Raw genomic sequence first — 15546 nt, 5'->3', positions numbered from 1 at the left:
GGAACTAGGTGCATAGAACCCATTTGGTGCATTGCAGTTCTTCACACAGCTCACAATACATTAGCAAGTGTCCCAAGCTGGATCTGGGCACTTCTTTTTATTCCTCATACATGCACAGAAATGGCATGAGATTGGAAGACCCTTTAATAGCCCGAAAAACAGCTATTTCAGAGCAAAAACATATAGCTATAAGCTCCTGTTTTCAAGTAAGATATAATTAAAAATCTATTAATGCCAGAAAAAGATCAAACATTTAAGCAGTGATGTAGGCTGGACATTTTCCAAGTGCTTTATTTGTCTTCAGAATTTTTTCCACTTCATAAATTCATCAGTAACAATGAATAGATACCAATTGCCAATACAATATTAGGCAAACTTGGCAGTTTCAAAATTGTAATTACTTTTTTTCCAAATGATTATCCCGAGAAAGTATGTGATAGAATACATATACGTCCTTGAAATACACATATGTTTTAGAGGAAAACAAAACTAATAGACAATGGACTGGTTCAGAAAACACACTGAACCATGTTGCTTAAGCACAAAATGGCTAATGGAATGCATTCCATTAACTATTTTGTGGTTAAGCAGCATGGTTTAGCGTGTTGTCTGTACCAGGCCAGTGACAATGAAACTGAAGGTGTCCCAACAACCTTAGTCGAAGAGAGCTCAACTCTGCTGAAATAGTGGTTCTCAGTATATCATGCACTATCTTTGGGTTGCTAAAACTAATTAATGCAATCTTCCATAACCTGATGGCCTCTAGATGTTTTGGACCACAACTGCCATGCTGACTAAACTTGATGTTGTTTGGACTTTACACTGTTAGTTTTACCCTACCCTGTGCCTGTTTACCCTACCCAGTGCCTGTTCACATTCTCTTCCCCTCCTTATTACTTTACTATGATTTTATTAGATTGTAAGCCTATGCGGCAGGGTCTTGCAATTTACTGTTTTACTCTGTACAGCACCATGTACATTGATGGTGCTATATAAATAAATAAATAATAATAATAATAATTGATGGGAGTTGTAGGAATGCTGGGAGGACTACAACTTCCACAACTGGAGGACACCAGGTTAGGGGAGGCTGAATTAGTGTGAGAATAATTTTCAGAATCTTTGTTGGGGGTTTTTCTTACATTTAAACAATGTAAGGCAAGTGCATGCTATTCTCTTTAAAAAAATATTCAAGAATTCCAGTAAGAAATTCTACATAATATAACATTTAAATCACATTAAGTGTGCTTTAATTTTTTCTTTCAAATATTCCAGGTCAAATAGCTGTGACATGTTTGAAATAGCATGGCTACTTTTTTAAAAAGCTTTATTGTTTACTAAATACAAATCAAATAAACATGCTAAATTAGCTAACTTTCTAGGGCATCAGAACATTTTCCTATGCAGACTAAACATTTTCCGATGCTCTAATTAATAATTTCACAGAAAACCCACATCACTGCATTTAAAATTAAATTGTGGGGGGTGGGGAGACAGGGGGAAGAGCACAAAATCGATTTGGGTCCTCTTATGTTAATGTGAAAACAAGTTTGCATCGCTAATTTCCCACTGAAATTTAGTTTCCAGTAACTGAGTTGGCTCCAGATTCAGCTGTACTTAAAGTAGACCCATTTGAAATCAATAAAACCTCTAAGTGCCATAGGTTTCAAATGGGTGTACTCCAAGTACTATTAAAACTGGATCCAACTCTACTGTATTTAAGATTGAGATATAATGTCATGCTCCTGGCAGGGTGTGGGGAACAGTGTGAGATCACCAAGACATGCTTCATGCCATTTTGGAGGACGTTAGCCAGAGAAATAAACTCCAAGTAAGCATATTTCCTTTTCCCTGCCTCAGTTGTTGGCCCTTGCTGCCTCTACTATATTTCTTCGCCTATAAAGTAGGAATATGACTTATCTGCCTTACAAACTTGCTGCAAGGATAAACAATAGCTACTGTCCACATTTAAAAATGTTCCTTAATGGTTAATAATAAAGTGTCAATGTTTAAGGGATAGTTTTTAAATATAAATTAGTTGTCTACAGGGTAAATAAAAATCAATGATTTTTAAAAAACAAAACAAAACAGATTTTTTAAAATTTAAATTGGATTTTTTAATAAAATGCTTTTTGAGGAAAAATCTATTTAAAGATAGTTTTCTGTTTAAGATACATTATAGTCCAAAGGTTATTCATCATGAAATAAGGATTAGTTTTTAATTATGTAGCATGACGCTGTTTAAATTTTTTGGTAAATGAATTCCATTAATCCATTAACAATGTCATACTCTTCCAGAGGTTTCTGTAAGATTATTTTTCTCCTTCCAATAAAGTACAGCAGAAAAGTTGCCCAAATATGAATGATTAACCTATTAAACTGGAGATAGTTCACCTCACAATAATTTCATAATTAATTATCTATCTATGATGTGTTTCTAATAGTATAACCAAACCAATTTTTTTTATTTGATCCAATTCTCCTTAAATCTAGGTATAGTAAAAACAAAATGTCTGTGAATTGGGCTATATATATTAAATAATGACACTGGGAACTTACTGTGTTGCAAAATGTATTTGGAGGCTTACTATAACTAACAATCTTCACATTATACTTCAGAACTAAATATTACCCTCTATTTTAAAAGCCCACCCAGGCAAAGCATATCCTGACTATGCCATAAATTCAAGGAGCTGCAAAATTAGTTTCATGTGCCCAAATGGGACCTTAGACTTTTGTTTTCAAACAGTTCTCCCTTATGCTATATGACAAGCTGTTTTCAAAACTGAGAAGTATTCCAAAAGCAGTTTGTGATTTTGCAAGAGGGTCTGTTGTTCAAAAGTAATAATAATAATAACAACAACAAGAACAACTCCATATGGGCATGGCCAAGCCCTTTGGAGCACCTAAGATGGTCTTTGGCTCCCAGCCTGGCATGAAGTTTTCACTACCTACCCGACGCCCAAAGGCTTGCAGATCTAACCATGGTTTAATGCTAACTATGGTTCAGTTAGCAAAAACATCAGAGCAGAGCTAACGGTTACCAAAGTTGTCTCCAAAACTGAAAGTCAGGGTAGCTGTTTCCATGCAAAAGGGGAGAGGGATGGAAAAGGAGAAGCTATGAACTTATTGGGTGTTTCCAACTGTCAAACCATGGTTTGACAACTGAGCAGTGTGACATCTGTACTGTCATTCTTATAATGCTAAGTGTTTGATCAAATTGTATAATACAGCAATTCTTAAAGTACTGGGATAATCAAACATTAGATATGGCCTGAAATCAACTTAACATGAGCAGGCAAGCCAATGACTTCCTGTTTTTCTACCCCCCCCTTTTTTTTTAAGGTTTTATATTTTTATATAACTAATACTTTCATTCTCATTATGCTTAAATACCATTGTGTTGGTTTTATAAAGAGGGCTCTGTAAGAAGGATTTCTCATTTTCCACTGGGCAGGCCATTAACAGTCTTTCTTTTGAACACACAGTGAAAGCCAATTTACACTTTATGTGACACCACAGGTATATTGGCATTTTCTAGTAAATACATGAAGTATCACGTGTCTCCAAACCCAAAGGAATGCTGTAGCCAGTTGCAGCTGCCTGGTATAGCTTGTCTTATTCCTTGTGTGTTTGGGGATGCCCATCTCCCCTTCACACTTCACAACAGCAAGCAGCATTATACACACAGGGTCTCTGATTGAAGCAGCTTTACCTCTTAAGAGAACTAGCTAGGGGCGTGAATAATTTCTTTTCAGATTTGTGTTCCCAATATTTCAATATACCCATTTAAAATCCCTTACTTATAGGCAGTCATATTGGCAAGTGCTCTTAGACATTTTCTATTGACACCTTTTCAAACACCTTCACCATCACATCTTTCGGAAAGCACATGAAAATAACTGTTTCAAATGAGCTTTGCTGATAAATAGTTTTGAAACGCTGAGATATACATAGCAGTGTCATTTCATTCAAAGTTTAGTCCTTTCAGACCCAGTAAAAAAAAGCATAAGTAAAGTTTCTGAACGATTAATATTTAAATAAAATACATACACACACATACACACACACAGAGGAAGAATTAACTAGGAAAGAATGATTAGTAATACAAACCAACCCTTGGCTCATTGAGTGAAAAAGAAATCACCATGCAAACCATCAGCAAGCAAAGGTCAGAGGTCGTTAGAGGCTCAGAAAAGGGGTTTCCCATATTGTCCCTGCAGGAGAGTCACAGTTTCCAATGATCACTTTTGTGACTATGCAACTGGGCTTATATTACTAGCTGCAACATCACAAAAATGACACTGGCAACCGCTAATTAGCTGGCAAAATAAGAATTTGACCATTTTTAAAGTGAGCAGTGTTAGTAAATGCCATTGCACATAGCAAGCAGTGATAGCATAATATATATTTTAAGCAAAGCCCTCACATGTGATACTAATTGTCTTTTAGCTTAGCAGTGTCTCTTTAAAGTGTAAATGTGCTCCCTCCGGGCCCAAGAAATATTTAATTACACATTATCAGTGCATGACTAACAAGCTAGTCCAGAGTTAAAACGCTTGGTCTATTGTGCAACATAAAATTAGGACTCGATAACCATTAAAACTGACCAGTGTTTTGAGGAGGAGCACCTTCACCTTTGAAACACTGCATTTTGCATTGATATTTTAAGCTTACGGAGGGAAGAAAAGTCTGCCTTCATTCATCAATTGATACCCGAGTGCACAATATTTCTACTAGTCAAGAAATTTTAATCCCCTAGGCTTAAGTCACCTACTCAACACAGTATCATCTGAAACACTACTGTCGAATACAGAGGAACAAAAGAAGCATAAGCTCGTTGTTTTCAGTCTCACAAAAAATTGCTTCAGATAGAATGAAACATGTACATATTTCAACAGACTCTGGGGCAAGGTAATTTGGGGAATCCAATTTTTCTTGGTGATGAGTCACACTAATAGAGGGTTGGTTGTGTATATATATATATATGTAGCTTCATATATATATATATATATGTATGTGAGTATATAAATATAAACACATATATAAATATATATTTGTAGATAAATATTTTGGATGCACATCAAAACATGGACATCTAAAAAGGATAGGTGTCGCACTTAGCAAATATCACTTTAAGAATCTGTAGTTGTCTTGATGCTTATTTTTAGGGTTTAAATCAAAAATGCTAATTTTTCTGAAAGTATAAAACATGACTTCATGACAGGTGGCCGGGTATTTATTGTAGTTTCAAAAATGCTATTACTGGAATGGAAGTTAAGATTGCCAAGAAACGAAGAGTCCTTAAAAATAGCTTTTGGTATGTGAAGGATGCCCTTCACTCCAAGTAGGAGTCTTACAAGACATGTAAAATGGATCTATACTTTATACGAAACAAACCTTCAATACCTGTGGAAAGTTGTAAATGAAAAACCAAAAAATCAAAATAAAGCAGTCATACTAGAACAAAGCATTTGGCTGTCTGATGGGAAACACATCCCCAAAACTATTTGCAGATTACATTTTTAATTTCATTTCTTTTAAAACCAGCTGGATTCTATCCACTCCCTCCAACCTTTAATACTATCATTGCTGGGGCCTTTCATTCCCTATGGAATTTCACTACACATCCAAGGCTTGTGGATTTTACCTGTTATTGACTGCAGCAATATACTAATACTGGTGTTTTGCATATAAACAGTAGTTCTAGAATACAGCCGAGGCAAGCAGAGTGGGTCAATGGAACATGGCAACAGAAGGCAGCACCTGTAATACTAGTACTGTAAAAAAATGTAAGTAACTTGATGGCCCGGTTTGCATGACCATGGCCTACAACAGCCCATGGGTTCTGGGGGGCTTGTTAAGCATGGCCACAAGCTACCCTGGCTGGATGGTTAACAAGTGATTGTGAGAGCCAGGTCAATGGCTATGGAATTGATCCAGACTCCATTGAGATCCATGTGAAAAGTTGATCATAACTAAAGTCCCACTGATTAGAATGGAAACTAAGGGGGATTCACAACAGAAATCATCCTGCAACCCCCTTTTGAGGGACAACTATAAGCCATACAGACCAGTTATTTGCTTTACTTGGCAGTGAAAATGTTGATGACATAAGATTGTTAACGCGCTAATTTACAGCACTTGCTAAGTTATTTTAGTGATACGTTACTTGTAACAATTTGAGTATAATCTCTACTGCAATTTGCACATTCCATTGAACCAGTATGGACTGTTCAATGAACGTCTCTAGAGAACAACTTAGTAGACCTTAAGAGTGATTCCTAATGTGAGGGATAGTGCTCATGCACAGTCTGGAGTTTCAGAACCTACCTAGATAGTTGGGATATAAAAGAAGGAAACACTGGCCTGTTGCCCAGAACTGTTTACTGAAGTACTGTTTTATGTGAAGCATCTTTAGAACCAGGCAACATATTGTTGGTGGGGAAACACTGAAATGTGACAAAGAAGTTCCTTTACATGTGGGGGCTGAGATCCTACATCTCAGCCCTTGGAAAAGCACCGTCCGTGGTGTATCTCTGCCCTCCTAAGAGCTTTGCTCATATCCACCTATATCCTGGGGGTCTGAGAAGAAGCAGGAGTTGGGTAAACATAATGGGTCACCTGAGCCTTTCTCCCTCCCAGTTTATGGAAAGCAACCTGGTAAATACAAGATTCTGTCTGGAGAGGGCTATAAAACTCTCATCCTACTTCCTTACCCACAATCAGGACCTCATACCATCTTTAGCTTTCTTTGAGTTATATGCTTCACACAGTCTAAGTATGAGCGATGCATGTGTGAATGGCCACATTGCTGGGTGCCCCAAAAGCAGGGCAAAGTGACACTGTCATACAAAGCTGGTCACCGGGTGTCATGACTTTGGCAGGAAAGCTCTGTCCATATCCTGTACATGGATGCAGACACATACAGTGAATCCAATCTTGTATGCTTGGCTGCACATGAAACATTCCTGCTTAATGCAAAGAAGAAACTTGTGCATAAATAGAATTGTTGGCTTAGATTACAAGTTAGTGCATTAATGATGGTATTCAAAGCACAGTATGGCATTATCTACATACATGCAGAACCCCGACCTCTGCACTATTACATATGCCTGCAACTCCACTATTAACATCCTTGTAGCACAAGCTTAACATGAAAAAGTATCCATTGTTTTTGGGAAAGTTATTATGTGGAATTCTTTGCTATGTGACATTTTTAAATGCAAAACCCTGGGCATGTATAACTAACCGTGTGTGTGTGTGTGTGTTTGCATAATAATATCTGAGTTTCCCTCATCATTATGCCATCAATTCGTGATGGCATCTATGTGGCATTCAAGTAATCATACAACTCAGTTATTTACGGCAGCATCTTGTACTGATAACTGCTCTTCACCTTGGGGATTACTTTTAAACAATTAACTCCTTGTGTTTTACCTGCGAAAATCCAGGAGGGACCTTGTGGATGCAGGAACTTTCTGATCGTGCCAAGTAAGGAAGTGGAATTGTGTCACTGTCCGTGTCTCATTTGTTTGAAGGTTTTTCAAGTAAAAGCTTCTCACAAGGAAGTCTTCACACCAGATGTGCTCAGAAACCAGATTTACCTAGAGTTACATAAAAAGTTCAAAAATGAATAAAATAAGGAATATAACGTAAAAGCATATATTACATATTTTCTAACCATAATGGTTTACAGATGCTAAACAGCAAGGATATGACAGCTACCCCTAACCACCTCTACTTGGTAACATTGACTGTTCTTTTCAGACATTAGCCCAACAATTGTAGACATTTGAAGATGTAATGTGGTAAAATGTTAGACAGAGGGTTGGATTTGCATGTAGAAGCCCAGGTTCGTTCACTGTCCAGCTCACTGCGTAGCCTTGGGCAAACCATTACCGCTTAATCTCTCTCCCACATCAGGGGAGAATGGATAAATAAGATGAAAATGGTAAATTATGTTAAGGGAGATCCTAAACACAGTCTGTCAAATGTGATCCACAAATTAGTTAATAGGACATTTCTACTTAAACCAAATTTACACCCAAATCACAAACTCTTCAAGGAAGGACACATGGGTTTTCATCTATTGGGTCACAGTGAAGTAATAGGCTCAAGTTATTAGCTGAATAGTCTTGTTAGTACTGTTCACTGAAAAGGGTCTTGTATCCCAATCCTAAACATTTGTGCTGGAGAAATTACCCACGGGTTAGAGATAAGGCACATGCTTGTATACATAAGGTCCTGGTTTAATCCTAGGCAGCTTGAAGAACCACTGTCAGTCAAAGGTAGACAATACTGGACTAGATGGACCAGTGGTTGGACTCAGTATCACAACTTCCTTTATTCCCCATGCCCCTGGAATACTAGAATGGTATTGCTTTGCAAATATTGCACAAACACTGTGATTGATTCATAAGAAAAACAATCCTAGTAAGACTGCTTAAATGCAAATACTCTACCTTGAATTGGTTGAATAAGTGAATTATCTTAAACAAATATGCATCTTTATCCTGCTTTTACACTAGCAGAATCGGAGCAATACCGTCCTAAAACTAAGCTGCCCTGCATAAAGTAATATTTGGCATGCGGGAGAAGCAAAAAAGGTACAGCTTATATTCCATTTCTACAAGGAGACACAGATAAAGCCTAGAGAGACTGAAGAGCTATCCATACTGTATGACTATCGTGATCACTGGTTGAGGAAGAACTTGGGCATGCAAAAACAATTTTCCTCATGTGTAATGGATTCCCATGCATGTGCACATGGGAGACATAGCAATGTATTTGTGGCTTCCCCAAGCACATAGCAGCTGGGGTTTATTGTTATATAGCCAGCAGCTAGCGCTATTTGACCCATACATGTGGAGATGGGCAGCTGGAATGCATAAACAGCAGCTTCGTACCATGTTGCTTCAAAACATGTTGTCATTATTTGTCTGGTATTCTAAGATTTCTGTATTATTTACAGAAAAACTCTCACAAATTAAAATCTGATACAAGTTTATATAGTAACAAATTGCTCTAAGTGTAGAGCCAGATCCACAATGAGGCTTTTATCATAAATGGCTGAACGAGCCACCCTTAAAGCAAAGCAGTGGTCAGGATGGCAGTTATAAACCCCGCCAAGGCCTCTTCAGAGACACATGGTAGAACAGAAATCCTAAATAAATGAATAGCTGGTATGATGGCAAGAATAAGTGCAGAGACTTTTTATGCACTATTAGGATTTACAGTCACCACAGACCCAACTCAAATTTAAGTGTAAGCTTTTATAGTGGGACTGCAAGGCCTGGGCAGCAGAGCAAGGGAGACTTGCTCCAGCTTGCTTGACTGAAGATGGTACTGCAGCTACCTGAGTGCAATTTGCTCTTTGGGATATAATAGCTACGTATATCAATAGATCTGAATTGGAAAAAAAGAGCAAAATAAAAGCTAGTTTAATTATCCAAATGATAAGAAAACTTTTGATATAAGCTGTAGAACCTACAGCTAATGCTAAATATTTATGGGCACACTATTCTGTTAATGTATAAATTTTAATTCCCTCCTTGTTTGTATTTTAAATTCTTGGAAAGAAAGCATTCTAATTTGAAAACCTCTTTGGCCATGTATACATTTACAATCTGCATAGAATTGCTTTTCTGTTAACCACGCTATCAAGATATGCATAGAATTTTCAATGAAGCTGAAATGATTCAAGAACCACAAGATTGCATTTTTATGGTAGACCTCAGCTCAGTTTGCAGGTCAAATCCCATTAAGCAATATTTTGCTCTGTATGAAATCAATCCACACACTTACTGTCAGGTTTACAAGCAGATATTTTGTTTAAGTACCTCATAGATATGGTAGAGGTTTGACCCTTCATCTGGCCAATAGTGGTAACACTGTTTGACTCCATTTTCAGCAAGGGGTGTCAGCATGACAATAACGACACAGCCGTTTTCCCAGACCATCTGCAGACAAAGAAAGACACCGTGGCCACACTGTGACTGCCTAATTACTGCATGACATGTATAATTACTGCACTCAGACACACAATCGAAATTTATTCCATTCACAGGAAATGTATTTCATTTTCATTAGACACTTTTCTCTGCAGCTGCTTCCAAATCTCTGGATGAACTGGCATCATATTTTGTGTGTTCACATGAAATATTAAAGAATCTTCAAAGAATTCCTTCAAATGCATTTTAAATAGATTCTATGCCTTTCTTTGGAATTATCTTCAGTCCTTTTTCACTTTCACACTCCTAATTTACAGAGTAAACAATGGATAGTGCTTTTAAAACCTCTGCTGTATCGTATTTGTTTGCTGTATGCAAAAACCAATATGGATGTATGTAATTAACAAGAAACCAGTAAAATCTACCATGCTAAGTCAAATAGAAATACTGGCTGTTTGTTTAGGCTGGATTCTTTAGCTGCTTTGTCATGTTAAAAGACTATCAGTTGAGTTGTCATTTTATAGCTATAAAATGCAGTTATAAAAGCTGATTTCAGAAAAACACACACCAAAGACTAGTAGTCTTCTGAAAAGGTATTCATGGTTATATATTCCTCCTTCCTTGCTAAACTCACATCAGAACCTTCCTATTAGAAGTCAATATGTAAGTCATAAATAAATAAACTACAGTTCCACCTAGGTTGCATTACCTTTTATTTGATATATATATGCCAAATAAAAGATAATGCAACCTACTCCCAAAATACACAAGTATCATAAACAGATGAGAACAGGGATACTTCAACTGTGCGACTATTTAATAATTATAGTAGCTCGAGAGGAAACAAAAAAGAATCTAAAAGATTCTCAAAGGTTTGCTAGATGTTATTCACAGAAGCAACAAAACAAGCCAGGATGGTATATCTATGTTGCATACACAGCCTGTGGTTGAACAAAAACCCTCCGCTGAATTAATATGGAGCTGCATAATCACTAAAAGTCTTCATTATTATGGTGTACATTGATGCTATATTTGCATGCAATTTTCATTGTCTTTTTATTAGCATATAAAATTACCTCATGAAAAGGAAACTGATCTTTCTGCAAAGGGTTACATTTATTTCAGAGAAATATTTATAAGCAACTGCATTGAGATGTAAATGGAGTAAACAAGAAAAATGGGCCATTTGGATTAGCAGCATAGAAATGTTACATTCAATTAAAAGCTTCCTTCTTTGTGGCACATGGTTTTTTTCATTTGCTTTGTTTATAGAACAATTAATCTTTTATTTTAAAAATATTTTAATATAAAGATTTGATAGCATTTAAGCAAAGACATATATTGTAAATGCTTAGGACAAATTGTACACAAACCCTGTTTACAGCCTTCTATGACAACCCAAAATGATGTAGGCCCCAAAAGATTTTCTGGTTTCACTGAAATCAGTGAAGGTATTTAGTTTTGCTACCAATTCTGAACAATGTAAAAAGAATGCAAGGGATGTAGAGTTTTCTTTCCCCTTGAAGACAAATTAATTTCAAGGGGGGGAAATGGAATACTAAGCATATTAAAAGATACGTCCTATTACATTAATTCACACTCTTCACCAAATTCTAAACTATATCGCTTATTTTAAGTTATCTGTGTTAAAAAAAAACACCTCACAACAAATTGGCCAGGCTAGCTGGAGCTTCTATCATATAACGATTTAATGTGCCTTTAGAAGGTATAGAAGCTCAATGAAGCCATTACGGAAATGAGGAGAAACATGGTTTTTATGAGTGCAATAAAAACACAATGATCTAAGTCATAAACTAATCATCTAGCAGTAGCTTGTGCCACCCAAGTGTAACATTATGAAAGCCCAGTCATTTAGAGAGGGGAAGAGGAGTCCTTACAGTTTGGCAACCCTTTTCACTGACTAAAACCCCCAGCAGCATTTCATTACAGAGACGCTGCCTCAAATCTCTGAAAATTCCCTTTAAGCATAAATCCAAATGAAAGTTAATTTAAACAAACAATTTCAAAGTTACCCTAGGGTACCATATTTCTTTACAAGTCTTTTAATGAAGCACATGACACTCAAACTAGCAATACAATTGAATTCCAGCAATGACATTTTAGGATATCGCATTTATATTTAACACTGATGTCTACAATATTTACCCATTTTTTAAAAATAGCATTCTCTCCCACCCATTTTCCTTGAGGTTTCTTAGTAGTGTTTTCTGGCCATATGTATTTTTGTACTTGCTGCAAAAAGACACTGCTTAGGTATTCACTTACTAATGATATTGGGAGATTCCTTTTATTTATTTATTTGATATACTACTTTATAATTGTAACAAGGAAAGTTACAATCCATCTGGATTCTGCTACCTGAGGCAATTGCTCCATAGTAAGGCTAGCTTATTATGTCCTCATTTTCTACAGGAAGATATGTTCGGTGCACCAAATAGAATATTTCTTTCATGGCTGACCAGGCAGACTAGCCACTATAAATGAACCAGAGAAAATGAATATCCAACAACATATGTTGTTAAAACATCAACATTAAACACCTTTTGTCTCCTCCTCCCAGTCCATCTCCACTCATGCTACTTCCGTGCCTGGAAGAACCTCCCTACCTACCTCCATGTCTTCTTTTTAGAATGAATCCTATCCAGGCACACACCTGTATCCCTGGGGTCACAAGTCTGAGAACGGCCTTGCATCAAAGTCTCCCTGTATACATGGAAAGCTAACTTATGTGTGATGGCATTGTACATATGCAAGTCCTGAAGCTATAAACATTTATTTTTGAACAAGCATCATACTCATAACCTGGACCTCAAACTCTTACAACTGCAAGGGAGCCTGGAATTCTGACAGTGGGAGAGATACTCTCTCTAGAACATCTTGAGAAACACTGATTGAGGCACCCAAAGGACTGTGAAACCTCCACCATCACTCCTAAAGTTTTCTTACCCACATTCTCAGACAGACACTTTCCCAAAACCTTCTGCAGCTCTACAAATCCTGCTTTCATAACTACATCACTCCTAGAGGTAGCTCAGGACAATATTGGCCTGCTGGGGTACACGCCTCGGATAGCGTGCGGCTGCTTTAATTAGAAGATCTCCTCCAGGAAGACAGAACTTAAAACACCCACCCTAATTGACTATTTCAATCATCAGAAATCTCCAGAGAAGAACTGAAATAACACTCTGAATTCACTGCTCCCTGATTGAGGGATTAATCCTGCTAGTTAATCTCATTTTGTCTCCGGCTTCCACAGTGTGCTTTCCAGGACACAGAATCTGGACTTCCACTGTGTGTTCTATTCTATTAACTGCCACTGGCTGCCAGAGGGTTGTAGCCTATCCCCAATTGGGGCCTACAGGTACTTTGCAGGCCAACCTCTGTCCCTAGGTAGTGGCTCTCCTGCTGGTGTTAGATGAGCACAGGGCAGTCAGCCCATAATTAACTTCTTCAGCAATGGCTTTCCTGAAGCACCCTAGCCTTGGCACCTCCTTTGCCATCTGGTTCACTGCACTGCTCTTTTGTCAGGCTCTGCCATTTAATCCACCCCTATCTTCTATTTATAATATACACTGTAAAGCACATTTCATATTTTACCTTAGCGGTGGGAAACACTGTTTTCATTAATATTCTCCCCTATACTTCCTCTGTATATGTCAATTCAGTATGCATACAGCCATATTTATAATTAAAATGAATGAGACTTATACTAAAAAGTCTAGAAGCAGCAGGCTGGAGAGTAACGAACAGAGCTAAAATACATATATATATATATATATATATATATATATATATATATATATATATTCTAGTGTCTAAAAGTTGCGCGAGGTGAAGTTCCTTGAGTAGATGGTTCTACAGATGGTTACTGCAGCCAAGAATGTCCTTTCCCTGGTTGCCTTTGGTCTCACCTTAGAAAGCAGGGGCACCCTGACGAAGGCCTTAGCAGATGACCTCAGCATCTGAGCAGATTGATATGGGAGAAGGCATTCCTTGATCCCAAGTCATTTAGAGCGTCTAAGCACCAGCACATGGAGCTGAAGCATAACATCAGGATTAGCCCTTAAGATACCCAGTTTACTACAACTAACCTTCCTAGTTCAGGTTGATAACTGGACATCCCAATTTCAATGTCATGGACTTTGGCATTTCACCACTAACCAAATATAGCCCAAGAAAACAAGAAGAGATATATTCTCCTATTTTTTCTTATTAATTTTCTAGTAGGCTTCCAAATCTTAAATATGTTACATTTAGCAAATATAATAAATCAGAAATGAAGGGGATCTCAGCCAAGCGAAGCACTGCAGAAAATAAAACAGAAAGAGGACCAGTTTCCTTGCGAAAGTTGTGAAAAGCATGGGGCAGTATAAACTGTGTCATTCTGCTAGTGCAAATTATGTTGTGGCAGCAGAAAGTAGATTCCGAACTATGTGCAAGATGAGAATCCAACTGAAGTTACTTTTATGGAAGCACAATTGTGCAATCCAGTGCACAACAGGTTGTACATTATATTTGTGCAGTCCATTGTGCATTACAGTTGTGCAACTGGCAGCACAAAGGGCGGCACAAGGATAATGGGCAACCCCTTGCACAACAAAAAGTTTTTGCAGAGCTCCATTAGTGCTGTTGGGAGTTTGTGGAATTACACTGTTAGATCCTGCACATGGGTTAACAAGCAAAAGCTAATGTGGAACTAATTAAAAGCCTACCTAGATAAAAACACAGGTTGCATTTCAGTTCTCCCATAAGGTCTCCTCCTTGCCTTCTAAACTTTTCACTGTTGGAAGGCTGATCTACTCGAGAGATCACAGCAGCTTAGTATAAATCAGTACATGGGTTTGCACATAATGCTAACCCATGGTACAGGTTGTTGAATTCCAGGCAGTTGTGAATTCTGACCATCCTTTGTTAACTACATCAAACTCAGAAAGAAAACCCATGTCACATGACTCCCCTGGCTGCCACTGGCTTAACTGCTCTGATGTCATCGTGGGCCTGGGCAGCATTAAGTCAGACAGCTGAATGCTAAGAGAAATCAAAATACTTATAATTGGAATGGTATCCTATGAACAAATTTGTTAAATAAACCTGCATAAAGAGTGCCTGGATTCCATAGACTTTTCAATCACACCTTGTTGATGTGAAACAGCTAGGTGACTGTGGACCCTTTCGACAAAAAATAAGAAAAAGAACAGAAGGCACTTTTGCATTTGGCACATTTTCCGAATGTTTCTCATATTAACTATTGTTTGGGTTGGATTCAGACTTGCCACACTGCAATTGGAAGGGCTCCTTCTGTTAGGGAAGGGAGCCAGGAGCTGGTAGAAGTGCTGATTTTCACCTATTCATCCTTCCCCCTGCAGACCCACCTCACACACTGTTCTGGAGAGTATCCTAACTCTCCAGAGTAGACTTTTGGGGGCACAGAAGTCTTTGTGGGGATGGGGAATTGGCAAAAGTCACCAATTTGTCCCTTTCTGCAGTGTGAACATCGAGTTTGTAGAATGCTTCTCCGTGCAACTCCCAATCCAAGTCTTCATTTTCAACTGGAACTAAAGCAATATCTAAA

General features: G+C 37.7%; 1 protein-coding gene across 1 annotated transcript in view; it reads right to left on the bottom strand.

Moving 5' to 3' along the window:
- Nucleotides 1-15546, bottom strand: part of PTPRN2 (protein tyrosine phosphatase receptor type N2) — a 690139-nt gene that overhangs the window by 23563 nt on the left and 651030 nt on the right. Inside the window, exons 18-19 of the mRNA XM_063147608.1 lie at nt 9843-9962; nt 7441-7607 (exon numbers count right to left, since the gene is read on the bottom strand). Coding sequence (XP_063003678.1) covers nt 7441-7607; nt 9843-9962 — 287 coding nt within the window. The remainder of the gene's footprint in view (nt 1-7440; nt 7608-9842; nt 9963-15546) is intronic.

The sequence above is a fragment of the Elgaria multicarinata genome, chromosome 1 (assembly GCF_023053635.1).
Source record: "Elgaria multicarinata webbii isolate HBS135686 ecotype San Diego chromosome 1, rElgMul1.1.pri, whole genome shotgun sequence".
Lineage (NCBI taxonomy): Eukaryota > Metazoa > Chordata > Lepidosauria > Squamata > Anguidae > Elgaria > Elgaria multicarinata.
This window is presented reverse-complemented; position numbering and strand designations above follow the sequence as displayed.